The following is a 27,119-nucleotide window of genomic DNA, read 5'->3' as shown; positions in this document are numbered from 1 at the left end:
AAACACCCACTGGCGACGAGCCGGAGCCCCGCGGCATCCCGGGGGAGCGGCCGGGGCCCCCGCGCAGCCGCTTCCCGAACGGGCTTGTTCCCGGCTTCCCGCTGCCTGCTCCTGCCTGCGTTGCCTATTCCTGGCTGCCGGCCGCTTTTCCACCCCGGTGCCATCTGCTCTGCCGCGGGGGGACACCGGCGCGGGCAGCCGCCCGCCTGGCAGCTGCCGCCGTGGGCAGCGGGTACCCCCGCCGCCCTCAGCACCCCTCTGCCCGCAGGAGCTCAGCCCCTCCGGCCATGGAGCTGCTTTCCACCCCCAAAAATATCGAGATCAACAACATCACCTGCGACTCCTTCCGCATCTCCTGGGCCATGGAGAAGGGGGACCTGGAGAGGGTCACCCACTACTTCATCGACCTCAACAAGAAGGAGAACAAGAACTCCAACAAGTTCAAGCACCGGGTGAGCCCGGGGGGGTTGGATGCGGGACCCCCCCGCCCAGGGAGAGGAGAGGGGCTTTTGGGGGGGGGGAAACAGGTTTAGAGGCCATTCCCACGCTGACCTGGGGACAAATCCCCCCATGGGACACAGCTGGCAGAGGGGACCGGGACCGGGGTGTGATCGACCCCCCCGAGCCCCCGCGGGGGAGCAGAACGGCAAACCGCTCACGCTCCCCCTCCCCCTGGATGCGAGTCACTAATTCAGGCCGTTTTTAGCAGCGCGGTTGCCAGGGTGATGCTATTTAATGTTTAACATTATTTTTTTTTTCTTCTCCTCCCCAATAATAAGGGGGGGGCGGCGGTGGGGGGGGTGGGGTGGGATTTTTTTTTTTTCCCCTGTGTCTCCCGACTTCAGCATCCGCCGTTGCCACAGAAACGGCTCTGCACTGCGGTGCTGCTCGGTGGCCTATTGACACCGCGAGATGCCGCCGGGAGCCGAGGGGGGGTCCCCAAGACCCCCCCCCTTCGGGGGGGGACACCCCTCATCCCTTGTCCCAGTATCGGCTTTGCTGGGAGGTGTTTGGGGGCCGGTGCGGGCAGCCGGGGAGGAGGCAGCGCTGCGGGGGCTGGATTTGGAGGGGGGGGAGATATGGCAGCACGCTGCTTTGGGGGTGTCTCAGTGCCGCGCAAACCCCGGCAAAGGCGCCGGCGCGGATGTTTGGCAGCGTGCGGTACCCGGCATCATCCCCTCGGCGTCGGGCGGGGGTGGGCAGGGATGTTTGGGGGGATGCCCACCCCTGCCTGACCATCACCCCCCTGGCGCAGGACGTCCCCACCAAACTGGTGGCCAAGGCGGTGCCGCTGCCCATGACGGTGCGGGGCCACTGGTTCCTGAGCCCCCGCACCGAGTACAGCGTGGCGGTGCAGACGGCGGTGAAGCAAAGCGATGGCGAGTACCTGGTGTCCGGCTGGAGCGAGACGGTGGAGTTTTGCACCGGGGGTGAGCGCGGCGGGGGCGGCCGAGCCGGCGCTTGCCGGGACCGGGAACCGGGAGGACGGGGGCGATGCCGTGAGCTTGCACAAGCCGGGCCGGTTGGAGCGGCAGCTGATGAGTGGGAGGCAGGAGGTGTGGGGAGCGGGGTGCTGCGGGCAGGGACGGGCTGCCAGAGATGGGGAGGGGGGGCGGGGGGGGGGTGATGGAGACGCCCTGATGTCCCTGTCCCCAGATTACGCCAAGGAGCACCTGGCCCAGCTGCAGGAGAAAGCCGAGCTGATCGCCGGCCGCATGCTGCGCTTCTCCGTCTTCTACCGCAACCAGCACAAGGAGTATTTCCAACACGTCAGGTACCCCCATCCCCGCTCACCCCCACCCCCCCCGGGACCACCCGGTCCTCGCTGGGGCTGTGTCCCCTGACCCTGCGTGTGTGTGTCCCTCCTCCTCCTCCTCCTCCTCCTTGCCCCGGCCCCCGCAACGCAGGATGCACTGCGGGAACGTGATGAAGCCGTCGCTGAAGGACAACAGCGGCAGCCACGGCTCGCCCACCAGCGGCATGCTGCACGGCATCTTCTTCAGCTGCAACACCGAATTCAACACCGGGCAGCCCCCCCAGGACTCGCCCTACGGTCGGTACCGGTTCCAGATCCCGGCTCAGCGTCTCTTCAACCCCAACACCAACCTCTACTTCGCGGACTTCTACTGCATGTACACCGCCTACCACTACGTCGTCCTGGTCCTGGCACCCAAGGGTTCCTCGGGGGACCTCTTCTGCCGGGAGCGCCTACCCCAACTGGACATTTCCTCCAACAAGTTCCTGACGTGCTGCGTGGAGGAGGGCGAGCTGGTGTACCGCCATGCCCAGGACAGCATCCTGGAGGTCATATACACCGAGCCGGTGGACCTCAGCCTCGGCGTGCTGGGGGAGATCAGCGGGCACCAGCTGATGAGCCTCTCCACCGCCAACGCCAAAAAGGACCCCAGCTGCAAGACGTGCAACATCAGCGTGGGGCGTTAAGGGTGGGACGCGGGCAGGGCCGGGGAGGGGGACGGGTGCCCGCCGCGGGGGCTTCTCCCACGGACGTTGCTGGGTGGAGGACCCGCGTGGGTGCGGGGGACCCGGCCGGTGTAAATAGCGGCGTTGGCTGTGCCCCTGCCTGCCTGGGGAAGGAGCCGGCGGGATGCTCGCCCAGCGCGGAGGCAGAGCCCGTGCCGCTCTGCGCCCCGAAGGAAGAAGCCTTCATCTCCTGGACTGGCCGACCAGCATCATCCTCGCTGGCGTGAGCCCCGCGCTCTGCCCTCCGCCGCGCGGCCGCTGCGGGACCCCCTTCCCCTCCGACATCCCCTGCATCCCCCCATTCCCCTCCAACATCCCCTGCATCCCCCCCTTCCCCGGTCCCCTGCACCAGGGCTCACCCCCCCACCGGCGGCGGCGCAGCTCCCGGGGAGCCCCGGTCCTGCCAACCGGGGCTGGGGCTCCCCGGCCACCCCAGGGGGTCCGGCGGAGAGGCTGGAAGCACCCCCCAAGTTTTGACGCACCCCTGGGGATGGAGGGGTGCTCAGGCAGGGACCCCCCGGATCCCCCTCCCTCTCCCGCCGGCACCGCTTCGGGGCTGCAGTCGTGGTGCGCGTGTCCGCAGTGGTGCCGGGGGACGCCGGCGGTGTCCCCCCCCCCGTGTCGTGCAGCGCTGTGCCGTGTTCGCTCTCTGCTCTAGCCATCGCTGTGCCGCCCCGAATCCCCCGGCCCCGCGGCCCAGGAGGCAGCCGGAGGAGCTGGGGTGGGGGGAGAAGGAGCTGAGACCCCCCCTCTACCCCGTGTCCCCCCTCTGTCGCCCCCCGCATGAGCCGTCGGCAGCATGGCGCTTGCGTGCCGGCCCCCCCGGGCTGCCCGCTCCCCGTCTCTGTGTATCCGATGCACGCTGTAACGGTAGAAGAGAACAACCTCCCCGTCCCCGAGCATCCCTGTGCTGTGCTGGCGGTGTATCAATAAACTGTGTGCGGTCGCCACCGGCCGTGTCACGCGCCTCTGTCCCCCGCTGGGACCCGGGGAAGCGAATCCAGACCCTGGTCCAGCTCAGGGAGGGGGGGGGGACGGGACAGGGCTTGAGTGGGGGGAACGGGGTGGCATGGAGGGATGCTGCGGCAGCGAGGGCACAGCCGTGGGCAGCCTGCTCCCCTCGCCAGCCCCGGGACAGCCACCAAACTCTGGGTTTGTCACCTCCTCACCCATCGCCGGGGCTGCAAACCCTTCTGGATGACAAATCAGTGCCCATCACCGTCCCATCCGGGCAGAGCCCACTCCAGGGTCCCCGCTTTCCCCGCTGACGCCTGCACGTCCCCAGCATCCCGCTGCAAATGGTGGTGAGGAGCCATCCCCGTCGCCCCACCAGGGACACGAGGATGAAGGAGGGGACAGCAAAGCTGCACGAGGGAGCGCGAGGCGGGCGCGGGGGCCCACGCCGCAGCCCACCAGCCATCTGCCGCCGGCTCGCAGCGGGCGCGGGCGGACGGCGCGGTGTGGGGACGGGGCTGGAGCACGCGGTGGCTGCAGCACACGGTGGCTGCGGCACATGGTGCCCGTCTGCCCCACGCCAGGGACTTGTTATGGGGCCATTCACCGCCTCGGCTGGGATGCTCCCCTGGGATGCACCCCTGGGATGCTCCTCTGGGATGGTCTCCTGGGATGCTCCTCTGGGATGCACCCCTGGGATGCTCCTCTGGGATGTTCCTCTGGGATGCACCCCTGGAATGCTCTCCTGGGATGCTCCTCTGGGATGCACCCCTGGAATGCTCTCCTGGGATGCTCCTCTGGGATGCTCCTCTGGGATGCACCCCTGGAATGCTCTCCTGGGATGCTCCTCTGGGATGCTCCTCTGGGATGCTCCTCTGGGATGCACCCCTGGAATGCTCTCCTGGGATGCTCCTCTGGGATGCTCCTCTGGGATGCACCCCTGGGATGCTCTCCTGGGTTGCTCCTCTGGGATGTTCCCCTGGGATGGTCTCCTGGGATGCTCCCCTGGGATGCTCCTCTGGGATGCACCCCTGGAATGCTCTCCTGGGATGCTCCTCTGGGATGCACCCCTGGGATGCTCCTCTGGGATGCTCCTCTGGGATGCACCCCTGGGATGCTCCTCTGGGATGCTCCTCTGGGATGCACCCCTGGAATGCTCTCCTGGGATGCTCCTCTGGGATGCACCCCTGGGATGCTCTCCTGGGATGCTCCTCTGGGATGCTCCTCTGGGATGCACCCCTGGAATGCTCTCCTGGGATGCTCCTCTGGGATGCACCCCTGGGATACTCTCCTGGGATGCTCCTCTGGGATGCTCCTCTGGGATGCACCCCTGGAATGCTCTCCTGGGATGCTCCTCTGGGATGCTCCTCTGGGATGCTCCTCTGGGATGCACCCCTGGGATGCTCTCCTGGGATGCTCCTCTGGGATGCTCCTCTGGGATGCACCCCTGGAATGCTCTCCTGGGATGCTCCTCTGGGATGCTCCTCTGGGATGCACCCCTGGGATGCTCTCCTGGGATGCTCTCCTGGGATGCTCCCCTGGGATGCTCTTCCTGGGATGGTTGCTCTCCTGGCTGATACGTGGTGCAAAGAGAAGGCGTTGGGCGTGAGCACCTACCTGCAGAGCTGCCCAAAGCAGGGTCCCGGGGGGAGCAGGCGGCTCCCTGCAGCGACAGACCCCAGCACCCAGCACCCAGCGAGACACCCACCACTCAGCCGCACCACCCGCCTGCGGGGGGTGGTCCAGCCTCCCCCTCATCAGGGCAGAAGCAGATTGCAATTAGCTGATCGCTCTGCTCCTTTCAGCTGCTTCTCCCGCAGCCCCGAGGATGGGGGTCCGCCGCAGGGTGCCGGGGATGCTCTCCCCCCGGTTTCGGATGCTGTTTTCCTTGGGGGGGGAGGGGGGGGGGCAGTGCTGGGATGGAAGGAAAGAGGCCGGGGCTGCCCCCCTCCAAGTACAAGTGTATTTATTTCATCGGTACAAGAGAGAGACAGCACCTTCTGTGTGTTGGGCTCTTCCCGGTTACTGGTTTGTACATTCAGAGAGCTGCGGCCGACTCGGCCGGGGCGAGGAAGGGGAGCGGGTCCCGCTCGGTCCCCCCAGCACCGGGGGCGGGGGGTTTGGGGGGCAGCCACTGGTGGAGGGGACCCCCCCCCCCCTCCCCGTACCTCTGCCCTTGTGCCCGGGGGCGCCCGAGCCCCGGGGGCTCCGTGCGTGTCTGAGTGCTGAGGTTGGCTGTGTGCTCCTCCGTGCAGTCTGTGCGGGGCAGCGCTCCCCCCTTCCTTCCTTCCTCCCTGCCCTCCTCCTCCTCCTCCTCCTCCTCCTCCCATCCCTGCGGGGGGGCCGGGACCCCCGGCCCTCATTTCCTCGTGTGCAGCGTGTCCTGGAACTTGGTGCTGGTGTAGCGAAGGTGGAAACCCTTCTTGTTGATGGTGTCGTCCGAGTGGAAGCGGATCATCACCGAATCTCCGGCTGAGTAGACCTCCTCCGGGGGCTGCCGGGGTGAGGGAGGGGGGTGCTGAGGACCATGAGCATCCCCGGGATGCGCGAGCATGGATGGGGGGGGATTTGTGATGGGCAGGGTGCAAAATCATTGCAGCCCCGTGTACAACCCCATATCTCCCCCCCCCTCCTCGGGGATTTCTCTACACCAGCTTGGCTTGGCTTCACCCATCGCCCCTCCAGCCTGGCACCTCTCCACTCCCCCCAACCCACCCCACCGCTCCCCCCATCCCCAGCTCACCCCGGACCCGCAGAAGCGACCGAGACGCGGGGCCGTCCCGTCGTAGCCGTCGAAGAGCTCCATGTAGTCGTAGCCGCAGTCGGCTTCCTCCTCGATCTCGAAGGTCTGGAAGATGAGCTCCACGCCGTAGCCCTCCTCGGCCATGATCACCCACTCGCAGTCCGAGCCCCCCGGGTAGTTGTTATCCCCGAATTGCGCGTGCGAATACAAGTCCTTGGTCTTCACCTCGGCACGGACCTGGCCCCCGCACACTGGGGGAGAAGCCGGCAGCGGGGTGGGGGTGGCGTTAGGAGGGTCCGTTTTCCCCATCCCACCCAGGTTCCCCCAGCCCTACGGTGGTACCTGTGGCATGGGTGGCCTCGAAGCCCTTCTTCTGGACGGAGTTATCAGAGACGAACTTGAGGAACATCTTGTTGCCGGAGGAGACGAGGGGCTCGGGCTCTTTGGCTCCGCAGAAGCGGCCGAGCACCGGGGCTTTGGCATCTTTGCCATCGTAGACCTCCAGGTGGTCGTAGGCACATTCCTGCTGCGCCTCCACGTCCAGCTCCGAGAAGGTCTGCGGAGGCGACGGTGGAGCCACCGGCGCTCAGCTGGGCTAGGTGGAGGTGGAGGGGACCCCCCCCGGTGCTGCCCACCCCCTCCGGTCCCCCCCTTTCCATCCCTACCAGCTTGACGCGGTGCCCCGGCGTGGTGGTGATGGCCCAGGTGCACTCCTTCTTGCTGGGATATTTATCGGGCCAGTTGGGGCTGGTGATGGTCCCCGAGATGGACGTCACCTTATGGTCGCAGCCGGCTGCAGGGACAAGGGGGGGGGGGTCAGGGATGCAAGTTTGGGGGGATCGGGCTGGGGGGAGGGATCTGGGGCACGGACCCACCTTCCTTGCAGTCGTGCTTGTTATCGTGCAGCACGAAGCCGCTGCGGCACTGGCACTCGTAGCTGCCGAAGGAGTTGAGGCACTCGTGCTGGCAGCCCCCGTTGTTCTTGGAGCACTCGTCCTTATCTGCCGAGAGAACAGAGGGACCGCGGCTGAGTCGGGTGGGACATCCCGGGCGCCGGCATCCCGGCACGGCACAGTACGTCCCGGTACGTGCCGGTCCTCAGCCCCACGCCGCTGCCCTCCCTCCGGGGAGCGACCAGCCAAGCAAGCGCCTACGGCCAGCAGCAAGCAGATCCGCCGTCCCCGGGCAGCCCCCGCGGGTGTACGGGATGGGTCCTCCTCTCCCCGGGCTTTACCCACGGGCACAACCATTACCTGCTTACGGTACGGACGGGGAAGGCAGAAAAACACACAGTGACAACCAAAGATGCACAAGAAAGACCAGGACGCGGGAGTCCCTCTTTACTCATCGATAGGGAAATGTCACAGACACGGTAAAAATCGGGAGGGAAAAAAAAAAAAAAAACAAACCAAACCAAACCAAACCAAAAACCAAGGTCAGCTGGTCAATGACAAAAAACAACGGGGATGGGGCAGGGGGTGGTGGTGGGTGCTTAAAACCAAAAAAAAAACAAAAACCAAAACCAAAACAACAACCAACCAAAATAAAAAAAAATTAAAAAAAAAAAAAAATTAAAAATAAGGCCAACAACCAGTTCTGTCAAGCAAGGGGCGGCCGTGGCCGGCGGCACGGCTCGGCTCGGCTCGGCTCGGCTCGGCCCCGGCGTGCTCCCGCACGGCTCCCGGGGCCGCGGCGTTCCTGAGAAAGATGGAGAGGACGGCGTGGCTCAGGAGGGGCCCCGCGGCCGCTTCTGCAGGCGAAACTTCAGGCCGGGCGGGCGAGATTTCGGGGGCTGCAGCTGCTGCTTCTTCTCTGCGAAGAGAGAGGGAGAAAGGGGGGGAGCGATGGGGGGAGCGGGGGGCGGCGGCGGGGGGGGCTGGGGGGGGCGGCGGGGCATGCAGAGCGGCAGCCGGGGAAGCAGGAGGCGGAGGGGACCCCCGCGAGCCCCTCGTGCAACCGGGGCTCGGCGGCGAGCGGCTCTGCGGGGAGGAAGAGGAGGAGGAGGAGGTGGCGTGGTTGGCTCTGGGAGGATGAGGATGGGTTTTGGGTGGGTTTCTGGGGGTGTCCGGGCTGGGGGAGGCGTGGGAATGGCAGCGGAGGGGTTCGGGCTGGCCGTACTTACCTCCCAGCGCCCACCACCTGCCTGAGGTCCCTATTGCCGGCGTCCCACAGCTCGCCAACCCCCCCCCAGAGCCCCCACTTTGGGGCCAGGATGGGATGCCCGTTGCCCGTCCTTGCTCCCCCTCCCCATGGGGCGATGGTTTGGGGAATGGGGGAGGGGGGAAGCCAGCAGCAAGCGGGCACCCGCCACCCCGAGCATCCCTCTCCGAGCTCATAGCGATGCTGGAGAAGAGCATCCCTCCTGCAGCCAGCAGCAGCAGCGAGGGGGGTCCTGCCCCAGCCCCCCCCCAGCCCCTCGGGGCAGCCCCAAGCCCCGCGGCCGCCTCTCAACCGGAGGCTATAACCTGACGTCTCCTGGGTCTGAGAGAGGAAAGGAGACGGAAAAGCTCGTTTGGGGATGGCAAGGGGCTTCGGATGGGCCGGGCAGGCTCAGAGCAGCTCCAGCGCTGGGGGGGAGCGTGCACAGCATCGCCCCCCCGGCGGGACGGAGGGAGCCTGGGGCGGGCGAGACAAGAGCGGAGAGAGTTGGCAGAGGAAAGAAGCCCACCGGGTCGGTGTCTTTAGCAATCCTTTATTCTAACCAGCTTGCTCGCCGCGACCCGGCATTGCCGTGCGCTCACCGTTAATCCCGCCGTGCATCCGATGGCTCCGGGCTGCTCACCGCCCCGCAGCCCCCGCCTGCACCTATCGCCCCGCTACGGACCCCCCGTGCACCGGGGCTCGGCGGAGAGCCGGAGGGGGGGGGGGACACACATACCTGGGTGCCGACATCGTGGCGGATTCCCGGGCGAACGCATCCTTAGGCGCGAGCCGACGGAGCCGGCTGCTGCCTCCCGTCGCCCCGGCCCGCAATGAGGAGGAGGAGGAGGAGGAGGAGAAGGAGGAGGAGGAGGAGGAAGAGGAAGGGACCACATCTTCGCCAGGGGAAAATGGGCACCCAGGCGGCCAGGCTGCCCACCGCACCGAGAGACAGGGCTCGGCGACTGGATGCGTTCGGAGCAGCGGGGAAGGAGCCCAGAGACCCTCTGCAGCTAAAAAGGAGCCGCACGGGAGATGCTTTGCCCAGGGCTGGCCGGGAGCGACCCCGATGGCGGGGGGGGGGGGACCGGAGGAGGGACCCTGGTGCGGCCAAGTCCTCCAGCGTGGTCCTGCTGCCGGGAAAAACCGAGACCTGAAGCGGGGAGAGGAGGAGGAGAGGGTTTGGTGGTCTGGGATGGGGTGGCAGCCCCTACGGGACCACCCCACATCCCAGTGGGAGGAAGAGGATGGCAAAGGGGAGAGGGAAGGAGCCCGAAGCGCAGCGAGGGGGGAGACTCACCCGGTTGCCCCGCGGTCCCGTTGCCGCTCGGCCGCTGGGCTTTCTGGAGGTCTCGCTTTGCTGGAGGGTGCCAGCTCCCGACGGCCGGGGCCCCGCTGGGCCACCTTACTTGCCTTGGTTTTAATTAAAAAAATAAAGCAGAGATACTCTACCCCCGACCCGCGGGTCTCTGCCGCTCCGGCCGGCTACCGGGCTGCCTCGGGGACCCCCGAGAGCTCTTGGGGACGTCGGTTCCCGCCGCCCTCTGCAGCCGAGCGGCCACGCTGCCCCTCAAAAACGGCCTTGATGGGGCCAAAAAGCAGCGGGAGGTGCATGGCATCTGTGGTCCGGTGCAGCCCAGCCTGTCCAGGAGGTGCTGCCGGTGCTGATGCGCGGAGCGCCGCGCCGTGCCGAGCCGAGCCGAGGGGGACCCTCTCTTGCATGAGAGTCCCGCAGCAGCCCCCAGCCCGGGGACCGGCCCCCGGTGATGCTTGGCTGTGGCCGGTGATGCATTTCGCTCCGTCTCCCCATCCCTATGTCCCCAAGACCCAGCCCAAGGTGACACCATGTCCTGGCGCGGTGGCCCGGGAGAGGAGAGAGGACCACAGAACAGACGGGGATAAGCAGGTAATGGTTTTTTGGGAGGAGGGACCACTCCGGAGACCTGAGACATGGTGGGGGCTGGATGCCGATATCCCCCCCCCCTCCCACCTCGGCGATGCCGAGCGCCCCGCGCAGGAAGCGGAGGAAGCCCGTGGCCGTGCAGCGTAGCGGGGTGGGGGAGCGCAGAAGGCAGCAGAGCGAGGGGTGCAGTGCCCGGCCCGCCACGGGGCTGGGGGCGAAAAGCTGCTCCCCCCTGAGCAGCGCTGACCCCTCCAGGGCTTGAGCACATCCCTGTCCCCAGCGCCTTTCCCCCTGCCTCTGCGGATGCAGCAGGAGCCCAGCGCCCCCTGGCCATTTGGGGGACCTCCCGGGAGCACCCCAGCATCTGAAGTAGGACCCATTCGGCCCCCCCCCCAAAAGAGGGGAAAAAAACCTCCAAGAGGCAGCAAAAGGTGCTGCTGGAGAATTCGGACCATGCGGGACAGAGACCCCGCCACCGGGCTGGGACCGGGGGCTGCACCCCTGGCACAGGCGAGGGAAGGCATTAGCGGCGGTTCGGGGGTGCGGAGAGGGTGGGCTCGGCGAGGGAGGGCGAGGGATGCCCGTGCCGGTGTCGGGCAGCTCTACCTGAGAAGAAATGAGCTTTGAAGCCCTTTTTGGAGACGGTGTTGTCGGACTTGAACTCGATCCTCATGTTGTTGTACTGGGAGGTGATGACGTCCGGCTTCTCGGCGCCGCAGAACTTGCCGTGCAGCTTGGAGTCGGCCGTCAGCCCGCTGCGCACCTCCACGAAGTCGTATTTGCAGACCTGCGGGGTGCATGGGGGATGTGTGTGTGTGTGTGGGGGGGGAACACTACACACACGGGGCTGGTGGCACAGCCGTGCCACCCCGCGAGCCACCAGCGGCGTCAGGGACACGCACAGACACACACGGAGGATGGAGAGGGGCTGCTCCCCGGCTGACTCACGTCATTGCCCTCCGTCTCGAAGAAATCGAACTGCAGGGAGATGCGGTACTGGGTGGGGGCCACCAGCTGCCAGATGCAGTTCTTGTTGGGGGGGTACTCCTTGGGCCACCCCGGGCTGGTGATGGAGCCGTTGAGCTTGGTGAGGAAACCTCCGCAGGCGGCTGCAGGGCGGGAGGCACCCAGCGCCCGTCATGTCCCCGGGCTCCCCGGGGACCAGGGATGCTGCACAGGGTGGGGGGGTGGGGACGGGGGACGGGGGGGGATGACACACACTCACCCTCGCAGCGGCGCTTGTCGGAGGCCAGCTCGTAGCCGGGGTCGCAGGCGCACTTGTAGCTGCCCAGGGTGTTGACGCAGCGCTGCTCGCAGCCACCGTTATTGGGACGCGAGCACTCGTCCACCTCTGGGCAGGGGCAGGGGGGGCTGAGCGGGCAGGCAGGAGGGATGCCAACCCCCCCCCGCCCCCGTCCCCGTCCCCGGTTTCCCACCCGGACCCATCTCCCTGGTGCTTCTCCTACCTTTGAAGAAGTTGACGGCGAAGCCCGCCTTGTTGATGGAGCCGTCGGAGACGAATTTCATCCAGAGCTTGTTGGAGGTGCTCTTGATGTCGTCCGGCTTGTCGTAGCCGCAGTAGCGCCCGATGAGGCTGCTCGACTCGCTGCTGCCATCCCGGATCTCCAGGTAGTCGTACGCACAGCTATCGTGACGCTCAATCTTGGGGAGGGGAGGGGGGCGTCAACGTTAGCACTGGGGGATGCCAACCTGGCCCCAGCATCCCCAAACCCTGCCTGCCCCTTTCCTGATACCCGCGCTCCCAGTCCCACATACATCGACCAGCCAAGGGAGCCGGTCTGCCGCGTGGGGAAACTGAGGCACAGAGGCAGTGGGGGATGCGGGGAGCCGGGCAAGGGCAGCAACAGCCCCGCTGCAGCCCCACGCCTGTCCCGTGGGGCGTATCGTGTCGGGGAGATGCTGCTGGGGAGATTTCCCCTTCCTGCCTCAGGGATGCAGACGGGGGGACCAGCACAGCGCGGGGGATGCTCACCCACCTCGAAGGACTGGAAGGTCAAGCCCACGTGGAAACCCTCCGAGACGGTGATCTTCCAAACGCACACCTTGCTGGGCCGGTAGTCGTCGGGGTAGTTGGGGGACTGGATGTGCCCGTTGTCCTTCTTCACGTCCCCCCCACAGATGGCTGGAAGGGAGGAGAAGCCATCTGAGCGCCCTCCCCCCCCCCCCCGAACCCCACCGCTGGCCCTGCGCCCCCTCCCTGCCCACCCCTACCTTCGTAGACGGCGAAGAAGCCTTTGCCCACCCAGTTGCTGCTGCTCCGAAACTCAACCCAGAGGCGGCTGTCGGTGGAGACGATGGGCTCGGGCAGCTTGTTCCCGCAGAACCTGCCTGGGGATGAAGGTGTGCTGGGCTGCCGCTGGCCGGGCACCCTCCTCTTCCTCACCACCACATCCCATTTCTTCCCCCCCCCGCCCCCCATCAGCATCCTAAAGGGAAAGCGCTGCTTCTTCCCCCCTTCCCCGCTCCCCTCCGGCTTTTCTGGCTGGTCCTTTCAGAGTGAGGGGTCAACTGGGACTTGGGGAACATCCAGTTCGTGAGGATGGGACCGAGATGCTGCCATCTCCCCGGGGAGAGATGCGCTGGTGGGTCAGCTCGACTGGTTTTCCAGCAAACTGGGAGCCCCATTCACCGCAACGACCCCTGCGGGGCGATCCGCCCTTCCCGTAACCCACCCAAAGGCTTTGGCACGTGGCGGTCAGGCAGGGATACAGGCAGAGGGGAGCCCATCGCCCCGCTGCCTGCACCCGGAGCATCCCCACGTGGCGGGGGGCGGGGGGGCAGGAGGTGAGGGCAGCGGGCAGGCAGCAGGCAGGCAGCGGGCAGGCAGCGCCGGCCGGCCAGGCTAAGAGCTCCCGGTTGGTTACCTCGCAGCGTGGCCTTTCTCCAGAACCCGTCTCTCACCTCCACGTAGTCGTACCAGCACAGCCGGCTTCGGTAGAGGTCCAGGGTGGTGAAGTTCAGGATGATCTAAGGGTTGGGGGGTGGGGGGAAAAGCATGGGGTGAGCCCCCCCGCCATGCCCTGCGGGGTGTCTGCCTGCTGGAGCGCGGTGCTCGGCTCTGCCGGCTGCCAGCGGTCCCGATGGTACCCGGACCCGCTGCGCGGGGATGCCCGGCAGCATCCCGAGCCGCGGCGAGGCACCGGGCGCGGGGATGCTGGAGTTAAGGGCATCCAAAAAAAAAAAAGGGGGAGGAGATGGGGCGAGGAGGGAGAGGAGGGCTGGGAGGAGGCGGGGTGCCTTCGGTGCTGCGCCGGCGGCTGGTACCTTCTCTCCGGGGGTGACGGAGATCCTCCAGACGCAGTGCATGTGGGCAGAGTATCCGTTGGGGAACTCAGGGGAGGAGAAGTTGCCCTGGCTGTCCTGGAGCGTCTCCCCACAGGCTGCGAAGGGGAAAAAAGGGGGTCAGAGCCCCGGGAAGCCCCCCCCCCCTCCCAGTATCGGGATGGGTGGCGTGTTCGGAGCAGCCGCTGCCCCCAGCCCCCCCGCCCCCTTTTCCCACTCAAATTCCCAGCCCCGAGCACAGCTCTGCAAAAAAAAAAACCATCCCCGCCTCGCTGCAGCAACCCCAAAAAGCCCCAAACCTCACCGGGGGCGGCTGGCGATGCTCCCAGCACCCCCTCGCAAGCACCGTGCCCCCCCGGCCGGCCACCAAACCCCGGGGGCAGGAGCCGTCCCGTGTGTGTCCCCCCCCACTTTGTGCCACGCCACGCCGCAGGGGCCCGGCTCGCCGCCCGGGCTCCGGGCAGGTTTAGGCGGCCGCGGCTGGATCCGACCCAGCGTTGCCATCTGGAAGCCACATGATGCCGCGGCCACGGCACACACGGCGTTTCGCTCCGGCTTTTGCGGGGCCAAAGCTGCCGCCCCCTCCCGCCCCCCACTCGGGGGTGGGGGTGGGGGGGGTGGGAGAGACACACACGGCGAGATGAAAGGTGAAATGTTAAAAAAAAAGAAAAAAAAAAAAAAAAAAAGGCGGCTTGAAACCTGGGCTCGCTGCCTTTTTTCCCTCCTTGCTTTACAGTGGAAACAAAGGGAAGGGAAAGCCAGGCTCTTTTTTTTGGGTCTTGACCCCCCCCACCCTCCCTCAAAATTAATCACTTTTCCTGCTCGCGCTCGCCGCCCCGCTCCCCTGCAGCCCCCGAACGCGGCACGGCTGGCTGCCGGGGCCCCTCACAAAGACGTCTCTCTTCCAGGCTGCTAATTAGTTGCTGGAATTAAGCGGGAGCATGCGGGAGCCAAACTCCTTGCAGATGTTGCCAGTGCAGCCCCGGAGCACGTGCCTGCAGCTTTGGCGGGGGGACGGACGGACGGACGGACGGACATGACTCGTGCCAGCCCCCCCAGTGCCCAGGATAATGCCACCACTCGTGGTCCTCAGCGCCATTCGAGGTGCTGGTGGTGCTGAGCATCCCTGGCTCTGCTCCGGTCCTGGGGGGGACCCCGGTCTCCCATCCCGCCGGTAACAGCCCTGCGTAACGGCCGGCTGTGCCTCAGCCAAAACCCTCTTGCTGATGGCACGGGTCGGAGGATGCTCTTGGAGGATGCTGTCGGAGGATGCTCTGCTGTCGGAGGATGCTGTCGGAGGATGCTCTCAGGGGATGCTCTGCTCTTGAAGGATGCTCTTAAGGGATGCTCTGCTCTTGGAGGATGCTCTTAGGGGAGGCTTTTTGGGGGATGCTCTGGGGAGGACGCTCTTGGAGGATGCTCTAGGGAGGGGACGCTCTTTTCTTGGCGGAGTGGGAGGAGAGGGCAGCTGAGGATGCTCTTGCTCACATGGGCCTCTCCGCGTGGCTCACCGAGGTCTCGCATTTAGCTTCTGCTCACAAACACCCCAGAAAAGTGCCGTGGATGGAGAAAGGCAACGTGCGTGCTCCTTGCAGGGGGTCTGAGGGCGAGGAGGACCCCCAAAGAGCATTTTTCCACTGGAAACAGGGGATCCAGCCGGGGCGATGCTTCCTTTGTCAAGTCTCGGGGTGAAAGCAGAGCCGTTCCCCGGCAGATACGGCCCCGTGCACGCTCACCCCGGGCCGATGCGCCCGGCGGCCGCTCCAGCCCCCCGGCAGTGACACACTGCCCCGGCCCAGGGTCCGGCAGAGCCGTCCCGGTGGCACTCACCCGGGCAGCGGTAGAGCTTGCGGGCCTGGGCGATGTCCCCTTTGCTCAGACGCGTCCGCTGGCCGATGGCGGGCCGGACCCCGTTCACGTCGTACTTGGGCAGGATGGTGTCGAGGAAGATGCCCCTGGGGCGAGAGCAGGGAGAGGCTGAGCTGGAAAGCACCGGGGCTGCGGCTGCTCCCCGCCACCGGGGGAAGGATGCTAAAAACAGCCCGGCTAATTAAAGCCTGCGGGCCGGTGAGTCAGCGGGGACGTGTCCCCGGCAGAGGTGACCGTGGGGACAGCACCGTCCCTGCCCTGGCCAGTGATGCTGTGGGGCTTCATCCTGCCCCGGCGTGCTGTGGCATGGCTCCGGTGGAGCGGGCGGCCGTGCACCAAGTCCATTAACCTGGTGCCACTGTCCTCCAGGGCTGGGGACGCCGTGCCACCATCCCCGGCACTGCAGGGAGGACGGGGCCACGGGGACGTGCGGGCGAGCCACCCCGGCCACGTACCTGGAGAAGGTGTTCCTGGCGTAGTGCATGATGCTGTCAAAATCGTACGTCTCGCCCAGCGACTCCACCTCCTCCGGCTCCATCTTCAAGAAGTTGTACTCCTGCCCTGCGGAGGCAGGCGGGACGGGGAGGCCGTCAGGGGGGACCCCGGCTTCGGCAGCACCCCACGGCAGGGAGGAAGAGGAGGAAGAAGAGGAAGAGGAGGAGAAGGGAGGCTGCTCCCTACCTGGCTGGATGTTCTCCCGGATGATGGAGACATGGTCATCCCGGTCGGGGCGCGTGTGCTCGTGCCAAAACCCGATGACGTGGCCCAGCTCGTGCACCACGATGCCGAATTTGTCACAGTTTTTGCCGATGGAGATAGCCTGCGGTCCCCCTCCTCGGCGGCCCACGTAGGAACAGCACCTGAGGGGGGGAGATGGGTGGCACCGGCTGAGCCCCGGCTGTCCGGAGAGGGGGGGACACCCCTGCGGCGTGGGCATCCCGGTGCTTCCCTGGGTAAAGACGTGAGTCGGGCCGGGAGCATCAGCACTGCCCGGCGTGGAGCATCTGGGAAGCATCCCTGCTGCCTGGGCTGGCGGCAAGCTTCAGCCGTCCTGCCCACGCGGGGAGCTCGAGCTGTGCTTCCAACCTCAGCTCCGCCTGGAAACCGGGAGAGCTCGGCTCCTGCCCCTGGGCTGCCTGGCACGGCACGGCACAGCTTGGCACGGCACGGCACGGCACAGCATGGCTGCAGGCGGCCCCAGCATCCCATGGCGCTGCTCCCATGGGTGCCCATCCTGCACCCTGGGTGGACTCTTGCCCACACCCGGCAGCTTGGCTGGTCCCACCGCGCTTTGCCAGACCCAGGCTCAGGGCTTGCACCGGCGCGGGGGCGCGGACCGGCACCCCCCCCGCCATCCTGCACAGCCCGTTCCAGGGGAAAGCCTCCTCCTAACCACCATCTGCTTGGCTGGGGCTGTGCCCTGACGCGTGAAGACGCTGAGCTCTTCCAAACCCCTGTTTCCTTTGGCGTCAGCCCCGCTGCAAGCCCGGGCTGGTGCCGCGCCACCGACCTCAGCCCCCGGCCCGTGGCGGCAAGTGCCGCAGGTCGGCGGCTCAGAGACCTCCTGTGCCCCAACCACCCGCAGGGACCAGACCCCAGGGACAGGTCCCCTCTGCTCTCCGCTCCTCCACAAAACCCAGCGGGTCTGGCCCAGCCCGTTAGCGCCACGCACACACCGACGTGGGTGTTTCGGTACCCAGCCGAGCATCCCATGAGATGCCGCGCTCCCTCTTTGCAACGCGAGAGCCAAGGAGCAAGGTGGTCCCGGTACGTGCCTGGGACCCCCTCTGCCGCCACGTACCCACATGGGCGGTAGGTGAAGACGATGTAGCTGTCCTCGTCGTTGCGCTCCAGGAAGGTGACGCAGGTGTGCTTCTCCCAGTGCCGCATCGCCTGCCGGAAGATGGCTCGCTGGCTGCCTGCGGGAGGGGGCGGCGGGGGCCGTCAGCCCGGTATGGGGAAACTGAGGCACGCCGGGGACGGAGCATCCCCCCCCGGCTCGCCTGCACTCACCGCTGAAGTTGCCGCTGATCACGTAAGGGATGACCCCGTCCGGCCACACTCTCTCCGGCCGGGACGTGGCAGCACGGCGGCTCCGTGCCCGCTGCCGGCCCCGCTTGTGCGGTTGGTGGCCCGGCTGCGGGCTGGCGTTGGTGGCGTTGGTGCCTGCAGGGAGGAAGAGGAGGAGGGGCAAGGGGGGGGTGAGCACAGGCAGCCCCCCCCCCCCACCGGGATGGAGGTGAGCGGGAGGGTTGGGACCGCGGCGGTACCTGAGGAGTTGGTGGGCAGGCGCGTGATGGTGCGGCGTGCCAGGTCCACCACCCGGTCCACCTGGAAGAGCTGCAGGTCCTCCTCATCCAGGGCGATGTCTCCCAGGAAGGCAACTGGGGCGCGGGGTGGGAGGAGGTATGAGCCCCCCCACGCTTATGCCGGGGGACCCCAAACCCCATCGGGGCTGGCTTCCCCGCGACCCACCTCTCCCCGGCCCCTCCGCACATGACAAGCCCCTGAAGAGGAAGGCAAGCCCTTCCTCCTCCTCCTCCTCCTCCTCCTCCTCTTCCTCCTCTTCCCTCTTTCCTTCGACCGGGGGCCGGGAGGGAAAGCGAGCGTGGTGCCGGCCGGGCTCCCCCCGCTCCCCAGCCCGCCGCCGTGTCGGCTCTCCCAGCAGCCGGAGCCAGCCCCGCGCTGACATCTGGTTCGCATAAAGCCTGGTCCGTCACTTTTTAGGGTTTCTGTTATTATTTGCGTTGCAAAACTGCTTTCTTTTCGCTTTGCGAAACCCAACGCCGGGCTCGGGACCCCCTTCCTGCCCAGCTCCTGCCCTCCCCCCCCCCCCCCAGCCCAGTACGAGCTCCGACAGCCCCGGGATGCTCCAACGACCTCCGAGTCATCTGCCACCACGAAGTGAAGCCATATGGCCCGGGAAGCTCCCGCTGCGCCCAGCGCCCGCAGGAACGGAGCCGGCCGAGGGGGCGTCCGTCTGTCCGTCCGTCTGCCGTGGCCGTGAGCCCCTCCGGCACCGCTTTGCCACGGCTCCCGCGGGGCTGAAGGCTGCGGAGATGCTTTGGCATTACGGCGCTGGAGGACATAACCCTGCACAGCCCTTCCTCCCTCCTCCTCTTCCTCCTGCCCTGCTCTCTGCCCTCCCGCGCACCACGGCCTTCGCCGTGAGTCAACGCTGCAGGATGCGGCTCCCGGCTTCGGCGCTTGGCCGGCGCTGAGCCCCGGGGGACCCGGCTTTTGCGGAAACGCCGCGGCCCGAGCGCGAGGGCTGGCTGAGGTCATGCCGCGCCGCCACGCCAGCGCCGGCACAGAGGCTCTGGATGCGGCCAGCGCAGGGTGGAGCTGGGTCTCTCACGGGGTTTTTGGGCACCTGGGGCGAATCCGGTGGTCCCGGGCACCCCCTACCCCCGGGGACGGGCAGGGGACCAGCGGCGGTGGGGAACGGGGTGGCTGGAGCAGCTCAGGGGCTGAGGAGGGGGGAGCGGCGCCAAGTTCGCGCTCCAAGCAATTAGCAAGTGGGTCCCAAAAGAGCCACTAATTACGAAAGCAAGGCGGGACAATTAGGATAACCCTGACAAGTCCAAAACAACCGGCGCAGGGTGAGAGGACCAGCCCGGCCAGCCCCAGCTCGACCCGACCCCGTGCCTTTGTATGGCACCGAGCCCAAACCATGCTCCGGCGGCGGCGTGGAGCATTTTGGGTTGAAAGAGCCACGTTTTGGGGCTGTCCCCGGCACTGGTGGGCGCATCCCAGCAGAGGAAGCCCCGGGGTGGAGAGCAGACCCGCGGCGAAGCCAAGGGAAGAGCAAACAAGCTGGGGCCAGCACCTCCCCTGGCACCGACCTGCCGCTGGCACGGCCAGGCTACAATTTGAGGGTAGAGCAGAGGCAGGAGCCGGCCCCGGTCTCCCCGCACCCTCCCCGGGGCCGGGAGAGACGTGTCCGAACGGGCAGCGCGGGGGAGGACCAGGGCCGGGGAGAAGGACGAGCATCCCGTGCCAAGAGCTGCATGGAAAGACAAGGGAAAGTAAGCTCGCTTACAGCCGAGCAAGCGCCGGCAGAGCCAAGTGATATAGAAACCATATGTGAGGGATTTGGGATACGTGAGAGAGCCGGGCAGGCGAGCGCGGGGACGTGGGGCTGTTTTCCCCGGGCGGTGCGAGGCAGCTCGGCTCCCCCCGAAATCCCCAGCCCCGGGGAGGAGGAGGGGGGAAGGCGGCTTGCTGCTCCTGGAGGGGACACGGGAGCCGTGGCACGGCGGTGAGGGGGTGTCCCAGCAGCGATTCCTGTAAGGACACGTTGGGGACGAGCCCCAAGCGTTGGATTGAGAAACTTCCACGTTGGTGTGGGCTCTGGTTGCGTCCTCCTCCCACTCGCTCCCCGTGCGCCGTGGCCCGGGCGACACGCGGGGCGGTTTTGGTGGTGGTGGTGGGGGTGTCTCTGCTCACCAAAATCCCCCCCCATGCTGTTAACCTCCCCGAGGGGCTTCGTCGGAGATGCTGCCACGCTGCTGCCACTTGTCCCTTCCAGGTTCACCCCGCAGCGGCTCGCCAAGCGAGCATCCTCCCCCCAAGGTGGAGGGGACCCCCTGCAAGCGGGGGGCTGGCAGGGCGAAGGCGTCGTGCCGGGGGGCAAGGAGAGATGCCAGCCCGCTGCCATGGGTGCCGCTCACCCCGGTGCTGCTGGCCGTGGAGGCACCGGGGGAGGGGGGCAAGGTCCGAGCCGCGGCGGTGCCAGCGGGGAAGATGCGGTGCCAGTGGGGCACCAGCTTCAAGGGCAGGCACCAGCCACGGGGACATGATGGCTCCATCCTCGTCCCCATCGGCCAGAGAGGAACGGGGACGGGAGCGGGGGAGCGTCCGGCTACGCACATCCCTCCCACCCCCCAGAAAACAACCAGCTGTTTGGGACCTGCCGGTGAAGCTCCCACCAAACTCTTCCTCCCCCACCCCCCCCCACCCCCCCGAAGGCAGGAGATAACTCAGCCCTCCGCTGTTGTTTGACTTTTTGTGCTATGTGGTTTTTTTTTCGGGTTCTTGGAACGGTGACGTAACCCCCGGGGCTGAAGCTTTAGACAAACAAGGTTTTTCATTCGGACCCGGGCCAACCCCCGCAGCACCCCATCCCCACGCTGCAGGCACCTCCTGCCCGCGCACGGCGCGGTGGCTGTCCCTGCGGGGTCCCTCTGTCCCCCTCGCCGCGGCACGCTAGGGATGCAGGAGCCGCTCAGCATCCTTTATGCCCCTGGGCGAGGCAAGCAGCGCAGAGGGGTACCCGTGGGCCTGACCTCTCCGGCATCGCTGGGATTTTGGGATGAGCCTGACCTCGGTCTCCACCAAGGTTGGGAACCGTGTCGCAGGAGAGAGAAAAAAAAAAAAAAAAAAAAAAAAAACAACCAAAAAAAATCAAACCCAAAACAACCCGCGGGAAGAGGCCGGGGCGTGAACGCGATGTTCTGGTGAGCAGGCAAAAGCAAACAGAGCAGCGGGGAAGCCTTGGCAGGGGAGGGCGGCAGATAAACAGGACGGGATCATGTTCCAGGTCAGTCTGGGGCAAACGAGCCTCCGTGCGTGGTGCCGGATGGGAAGGACCCTTGTCCCTGCGTGGCTCCCGCCGGCCCTCCAAGTGGCAGTGGGCAGGATGGGCTCCTGCGGCTCCGGCAGGATGGGCAGCATCCCCTGCTCGGGAGCAAAGGCTCAGCTCAGCCTTCCCTCGCCACCTTAGCATCTCCGGCCCAGCCGCTGTGAGTCCCCGTGCGATGCTGAGCCATGAGCATCGCTCCCGGTGCGAGGCAGGGAGCGGAGGGGAGGGTTCGGAGCGTGCGAGGAGGCAGGGAGCGAGATGCTCTGCCCCGGTCAGGGACGGAGACATCACCGGGGAGGGATGGAGGAGAGCAGTTAAATAGGAGGAGAGCGGTTTAATAGGTGCATCCCGGCCTCGGCTGAGCTGCCGGATCGTAAAGCCGTGGAGTCACCGGAGCAGCGTCCCACTGGCTCGGCAGAGCCGTTAAATATGTGAGGAATGCTCCTCGCGCCGCCCCTCGCCCCCGCACGCCAGCCCAGCTGCGCCCCACTGCGAGCTCCGCTCACGGCCAAACACGCCAGGGCCACGGCGAAGAGGAGCGGGCACCCAGCCTGGTCACGGCTGGGGGGGTCCCACCGAGTCCTCGGGGGTCTGTCCCGCCTGGAGAGCCCTGGGGCGGAGGCGTGGGTGCAAAGGCGGAGGGATGCAGAGCATCCCAGGGGCCGTTGGGGTGGGGGGAGCAGCCCCCCGCTCCCCGCAGCCTGCCAGCAGCCGGTGGCCTCGCAGAGACCCCGAGGACAGTGGGGAGAGGACGGAGGTACGCAGCGGAGGTGAACGGGGACCTCTCCTCTCCCCCCGGCAGCGGAGCAGCCCCTCTCCCGGTGCCCCTCGCCGGCAGCCGGAGAGAGGGAGCAGCCAGCCCGTAAACGCCGGGGCGAGGAATATTTGCTTTCCCAGAGCACCTTCCGACGAGCGCAGCAGGCACAAAGCAGGAATTCAGCCTCGGCAGCCAGGCTGGGAGCCAGGCCAGATCCCGGCCCCTCCGCAACCAGTGGGGAAACTGAGGCACGAGGAGGTGGGGGGAACGGGGGGGGGACGAAACCCATCAGCGCCTGGCAATTCTCCCCCCTCCCCCGAAGAGCCGGTCCCAGCACACAGCCGCTCTGCTATCGGTCACCGCGTCGTTGTCCCCCCCCCCGCTGTTTCCTCACCGGCGCATCTTTGTCCCAGTTGGTGCCTTTGTGAGACCCGGGGCTGTACCGGCACCGGACGCCCTCCTGCCCTCCTCTCCCCAGGGTGGAGGCAGAAAGCAGCATCCAGGCACCCGGGGAAGGCAGAGATGCTAAAATACAGTGTCCGAGGCAGCGGGATGATCCCCCTCCCCAGTTCCCCTCCTGTCTCCCCTGCGCATCCCTCTGCGGTGCAAGGCGCATCCCGCCCGGAGGCAGCACCCGTCTCCCGGGCATCCGCGTCCAATTGCCCTCCGCAGCCCTGGGCATCGGGGTGGGGGCTTCGAGCCCTTTGCCCGCTCCGTGTCGGGCGACGCCGCAGCATCGCGTGAAATCAGCCCGGCGGAGCCCGGCCTCTAATAAACACAGCAAACTGCTTCCAGCTAACGAACATCCGGGGGCAGGTCAGGAGCAGGAGGGACGGTTGGATCACTCCAGGGGAGGATTTTCCTTCTGCTCCTCTTCCGTGACAGCGAACGGAGGGAGAAAAAAAAAAAACAAACCAACAAAACCCAAAACTCCTCTGGGGTTTGGTGTGGAGGATGCCAAACCTAAGGCATGCCAGACCCCCCCGCTCCCTGGGGAAGGAGCGTCGCTGAGTCCTGTGTGGGGAACGGGCTCTCCCTTCCTCCCTTCTGCAAAGCCAGGTCGCCGAGGAAAACACAGCCCGGGCCAGCGGCATCGGTCGCTTGTGAAAGGGAGAGCTGCTGGAAAGGAAAATATTTGCAAACCGCTCTGCCAAGGGGACGGAGGGGACGGGGACGGGGGGTGGTTTGTTGTTGCATTCCCCTGCGAGGAGGGGAGCCCAGCGGCGGCGGGGTGAGAGAAAGGGGACCGGAGCCCATCGGGGACGGGAAGGTGCCCCGACAGCCAGCTCAGCACAGGTGGGGGTAACCCGGGCTCTCACGGCACGGGGCGGCCGCCCCAGCAACCCCCCCCAACCCCCCGGCTCGGCGCTGTGCCCATCCCTGCCGCGCTCGGCACCGGCTCTGCCAAGGGGCACCGGCTCCCAAGGGCTCCCAGACCTCTGCGCATCTGCCCCAGGGCACTGGCTGCAAATATATTGCCCCCCTCATGCTTTTATTGCTCAATCCCCCCCCCTCCCCAGCCCTCCCCAGGCACCGATTAACTCCTTCCAAAGTTTGCCTGCGGCTCCCCGGCCAGGCTGCCGAAACCCTCCCGCGGCTCGAGAGAAGCGGCGGTGGGGGGATTCTCTCATCGCCTTTTGCACGTGTGTGGAGCAGGGTTTGCCATGCAAAGCCCCCCCCCCCCCCCCCCGGGGCTGGAGGGGACAGTGGTGACCATCAGCTCTCCTGCAGCCCCCGGTCAGGTTCGACGCGGGACACGCGCTCTCCGCAGCTCGGCGGGAGGATGCTCTTTTCTCTCCTCGCCACGACGCCGGAGACCTCCAGCAAACCTCAGCAACGCTGCGGGCAACCAAGAGGGCACGTTCTCTCTCCGAAAACACCCCCCACCCCCTCCTTGCAGCACAGCCAAGATGATAAATTCGAGGAAAACCACCCGTGAGCCATCCGCCCTCCTTTCCCTGTATCCCTCCCGGCTGCTTTGTTCTCCCGGGGGTCCGGCCGTGGCTCCCACAGGCCGCCCCATCCCATGTGTTTCCCAGCCCCGGCACGGCGGCGGATAAAGCTTCAGGAAACGCCGTCTCCCCCCTCGCCACAACCCGCCGGCGTGAATCAGCAGCCGAAGGGTTTCCCAGGAGCCGGGAGGGGAGGGCAAGCGACGGCGGGCGGGCAGGCGGGCGAGCGAGCCCCCCATCCTCGCCGATGCACACCCGGCCCCCCCGGCGGAGCACGCCGCCGCGCCGAACGGGTGATTACACAAAGATAAAGCAGATCCAGGGATCGGCCTGAGATTTCCAAGGTTTCTGTGCCGTCCCGAGCCCTGAACCGCAGGCCTCCCGCCGGCCCCGGCTCCGCGGGTGGATTTTTACCCTGCATGAATAAGTGACATATAACGGCTGGAAAATATTTTTGGGCAGCTTGACAAGTGTGACTGCAACCAGTAGCCTCCGCTGGCTACGCCTGGAAAGTGTAATCTAGGTGAAAGCCGGGCAGCCGGAGCCAGAGCGCTCCAGGCACGGCTGGGAAGCTCGTATAACCCGGGGTGGGGGGCTCCGGCCCCCAGCCCCATCCGTGCCCGTGATGTACCCCGTGCCACCCCTGCCCGTGGCTCTGCCATCTCCCCGCAGGCAGGAGATGCTGAAATCCCCTCCCCGGACAGTCCGGGAGAGATGTCCCCCTGTGCACCCACCTCGGGGGGGGGCTGCGTGAGCCCCGCAGAGCTGCTCGCCCCCATCTCCCCCTCCCCACGAGCGGGGAGAGCAGGGTGACAGCATGGCTGTGGGTGACAGAAGCATGCCAGCCCCCCTGCTTTAGCCAGGCACCCCCAAAACGTGATGGTGGAGCCACACACGGGGAGTGAGGTGGGCTGCATCCCTCCCTGGGCACTGGGGGCACCCAGGGGGTCCCAGCTCCCGCGGCCAAATCGCTCACCAAACCCCCCTGAGCCCCTCAGGACGAGGCAAGAGCAAACCCGCGGGCCGGGGACGTGTTTGGGTAGCGCTCGCACCGGCTCTGCAAACACGGCGAGCTCCGGCCGAGCCGCTTCCCCAGCGCGGCGGGGGGCGGTGGGAGCGATGCCGACCGCCTTTCCCGGATGGAGACGCGACCAGGAGCCGACCCGGCAGCTGCCCTCCTCAACGCTGGGCACCGAGACCTGGATATCCTGCTGGCCCGGCAAAGGGAAACCAGGGCCACGGCTAATTCCTCCCTCCACGGCTGCCCCGGGGGTTGGTCCAAGGGCCGGATCTCCCAGCGGTCCCATTTTGGCATCCTTGGAAGAGAGGCGGCGGCACGGGCGGCTCTTCCCCTGCCACGGCAGGGATGGCCCGTTGGCACCGGTGCAGACGGGTGGCATCACCGGGGCGGCCGGCGAGCTGCCGGCACCCATCCTGCCTGGGCAGGCGGCCTCAGGATACCTCTGGCATGAGTTGTGCCGAGGAACCCAAATCCCTCTCCCGGCGCTTGCCGGGAGCTGCGGTGGCGGCGAGGCCTCGGCGCTCAGCTGTTTCCGGGGGGATTCACTGCCCCCAAATGAAAACAAGCCCCCGCACAGGTCAGGGGGGGGGATGCTGGGGGGGGCTCCGGCCACCGAGCAGCCCCCACTGCTACATCGCACCATCCCGGTCCCGCGGAGCCCAACCGGGGGTAAATCCCCGGCTCGTGCGGTGCGTGGCAGGGCCTGATCCCCCCCCCACCCCCGGCCCCCGGGGAAGAGCTGCCGTAATTAAATTAGTCACATAAGGATCTCGTAAAGGCAGGCGGGGAATATCGGGGGGGGGGGGGGGGAACAGCCGCCTCGACGGCCCCGGGAGGCGATGGGGGTCTCGGGGCGTGCGGGAGCGGGGTGAGGCGGGGGCCCTCGGCCGTTGGCAAAGTCATCCCTTAATGAGTTTGGCTCGTCAGCGGGCGAAGCCCCGTCCGTCCGTGCGGTGTGGCTGGATGAAGCGGGAGCGGAGCGGAGGCTCCAGCCGGCTCTGCCCGGACAGTTTTGCAAGCCGAGCTGTTTCAGCCCGGGAGGGCAGGAAGGGAAGGATTTTTGGCCAGAAAAAGCCCTCGTGTAGACAGAGTTATATCAACAGACGCCTTCCAGTGCAGACAATGCCATTAAAGAGAAACGTGATCCTCCGGCCAGACCCAAGCCCTCGCCTCCGCGCTCAGCCCTGGGTGTCCCTCCCGTGCCTCAGTTTCCCCCCCCCCCCTCCACCGCCAAATCTTTCCGTCTCCTTTATCTCGCTCTGGGAGACAGGGACTGTCGTCCCCCCCCCCAACGCCCAGCCTGCTCCCAGCCCTTCCAAAATCTGAAGAACAGCTCAGCAAACCCCTCACCCAGCACAGAGGGACCCCCGACCCGGGGCAAACACCCCCACCCCTCCCCCCCCCGGGCTGAGCCTGGCCCGGGCGTCCCGGGACGATGCAGCCCGGTGGGTCCCGGAGGGAATGAGCTTTCTCTGGCTGCGGTTTAGGAGAGAAGGAGAAAGCCGAAGGGGCACGGAGTGTGGGTCCGGCTCTGGGGTGGGATGGGGGGTTGGGGGCGGGATGGGGGGGGAACTACCCGCCGCCTTTGACAGCTGCCGGTGCGGCCAAAGCTGGGGAGAAAAAGAGGGGCTCCTGGCCAGACCCCCACCCCCAACCCCATCCCGCCGCTCCCCACCCTAAGTACAACCAGATGCATCCCGGAGCGGGGCCGGACGCTGCCCCCCCCTTTCCCACCCCCCCCAACCGGCAGCGGGGAGCCCCCCGGGACGAACCAACTTTCCCCGTGCAAAGCCCCGAAGTGCGGAGCACACTCACACTCACTTACAAACACTCACACAAACACACACAACACCCCCCCCCCACACCCCCCCCCCCCCCGCTCTCCCCTTTGTCTGCCCGGCCGCCCCCCGCCGCGCATCATCCCCCCCCCCCCGCCCCGGTCCTACCGGCTTTGCAGGGGTCCTTGTAGTCCAGGGGCTCCGCGTCCTCCTCCTCCTCCTCCTCCAGCACGTAGGAGTAGTCGGGGAAGTGCATGGCCCGGGCCAGGAGCAGGCAGAGGAGCAGCCCGCAGGTCCGCAGCCCGGCCATGGCTCCGCGGGCAGCGGGCGGGCAGGGGAGGGCGGGCGGCTTTTTTTTTTTTTTTTTTTTTTTTTCCCTCTCTTCCCCTCTTTCCTTCCCTTCTTCGCTCCCTTTTTTTTTTTTTTTTTTTTTTTCTCTTCTCCCCTCCTCTCTCTCCCGTCTTTTTTTTTTTTTTTTTTTTTTAGGGAAATGAGATCTGGCGGGGGCGGGTTCAAGCGCGGAGCTCGGCCCCTGCAGCCCCGGGCGCAGGGCTGGGAGCGGGGCCAGCGCCGAGGAGGGGGGGGGGGTGGTGTGGATAAGGGGGGGGGTGTGGATGGTGGGGGTGAAACGACGG

General features: G+C 66.8%; 2 protein-coding genes across 2 annotated transcripts; one reads left to right on the top strand and one right to left on the bottom strand.

Annotated features, from left to right (window-relative positions):
• Window positions 1–287: 287 nt before the first annotated feature.
• On the top strand, window positions 288–2,442 carry PHYHIP (phytanoyl-CoA 2-hydroxylase interacting protein; the record flags this gene model as incomplete). Its single annotated transcript, XM_082495764.1, has 4 exons — window positions 288–452; window positions 1,256–1,430; window positions 1,657–1,774; window positions 1,908–2,442. The coding sequence occupies 4 exons, from the start codon at window positions 288–290 to the stop codon at window positions 2,440–2,442; spliced, it is 993 nt and encodes a 330-aa protein (XP_082351890.1).
• Window positions 2,443–5,770: 3,328 nt separating this feature from the next.
• BMP1 (bone morphogenetic protein 1) lies at window positions 5,771–26,879 on the bottom strand. Its single transcript, XM_082495771.1, has 20 exons — window positions 26,653–26,879; window positions 17,663–17,776; window positions 17,406–17,558; window positions 17,194–17,311; window positions 16,074–16,252; window positions 15,848–15,953; window positions 15,354–15,478; window positions 13,506–13,621; window positions 13,106–13,208; window positions 12,453–12,569; window positions 12,218–12,363; window positions 11,687–11,882; window positions 11,446–11,571; window positions 11,169–11,329; window positions 10,827–11,007; window positions 7,054–7,179; window positions 6,844–6,971; window positions 6,521–6,734; window positions 6,179–6,429; window positions 5,771–5,929 (listed from the first exon to the last, which is right to left on the bottom strand). The coding sequence occupies exons 1-20, from the start codon at window positions 26,792–26,794 to the stop codon at window positions 5,795–5,797; spliced, it is 2,937 nt and encodes a 978-aa protein (XP_082351897.1). The 5' UTR covers window positions 26,795–26,879; the 3' UTR covers window positions 5,771–5,794.
• Between the last annotated feature and the right edge of the window lie 240 nt (window positions 26,880–27,119).

Source organism: Vanellus vanellus (genome assembly GCF_965231255.1).
Source record: "Vanellus vanellus genome assembly, chromosome: 26".
Classification (NCBI taxonomy): Eukaryota; Metazoa; Chordata; class Aves; order Charadriiformes; family Charadriidae; genus Vanellus; species Vanellus vanellus.
The sequence above is the reverse complement of the archived record's forward strand: the minus strand, read 5'-3'. Positions and strand labels throughout refer to the sequence as shown.

What these genes read in the sequence shown, in the direction of transcription:
- BMP1 (XM_082495771.1), bottom strand. Translation starts at nt 26,794, where the DNA reads ATGGCCGGGCTGCGGACCTGCGGGCTGCTCCTCTGCCTGCTCCTGGCC. An exon ending in CTTCTTCGCCGTCTACGAAG is followed by an intron (nt 12,364 to 12,452) that starts GTAGGGGTGGGC and finishes CCTCCCTTCCAG; the next exon opens with CCATCTGTGGGGGGGACGTG. An exon ending in CGCCGTCAACTTCTTCAAAG is followed by an intron (nt 11,572 to 11,686) that starts GTAGGAGAAGCA and finishes GCCCCTGCCCAG; the next exon opens with AGGTGGACGAGTGCTCGCGT.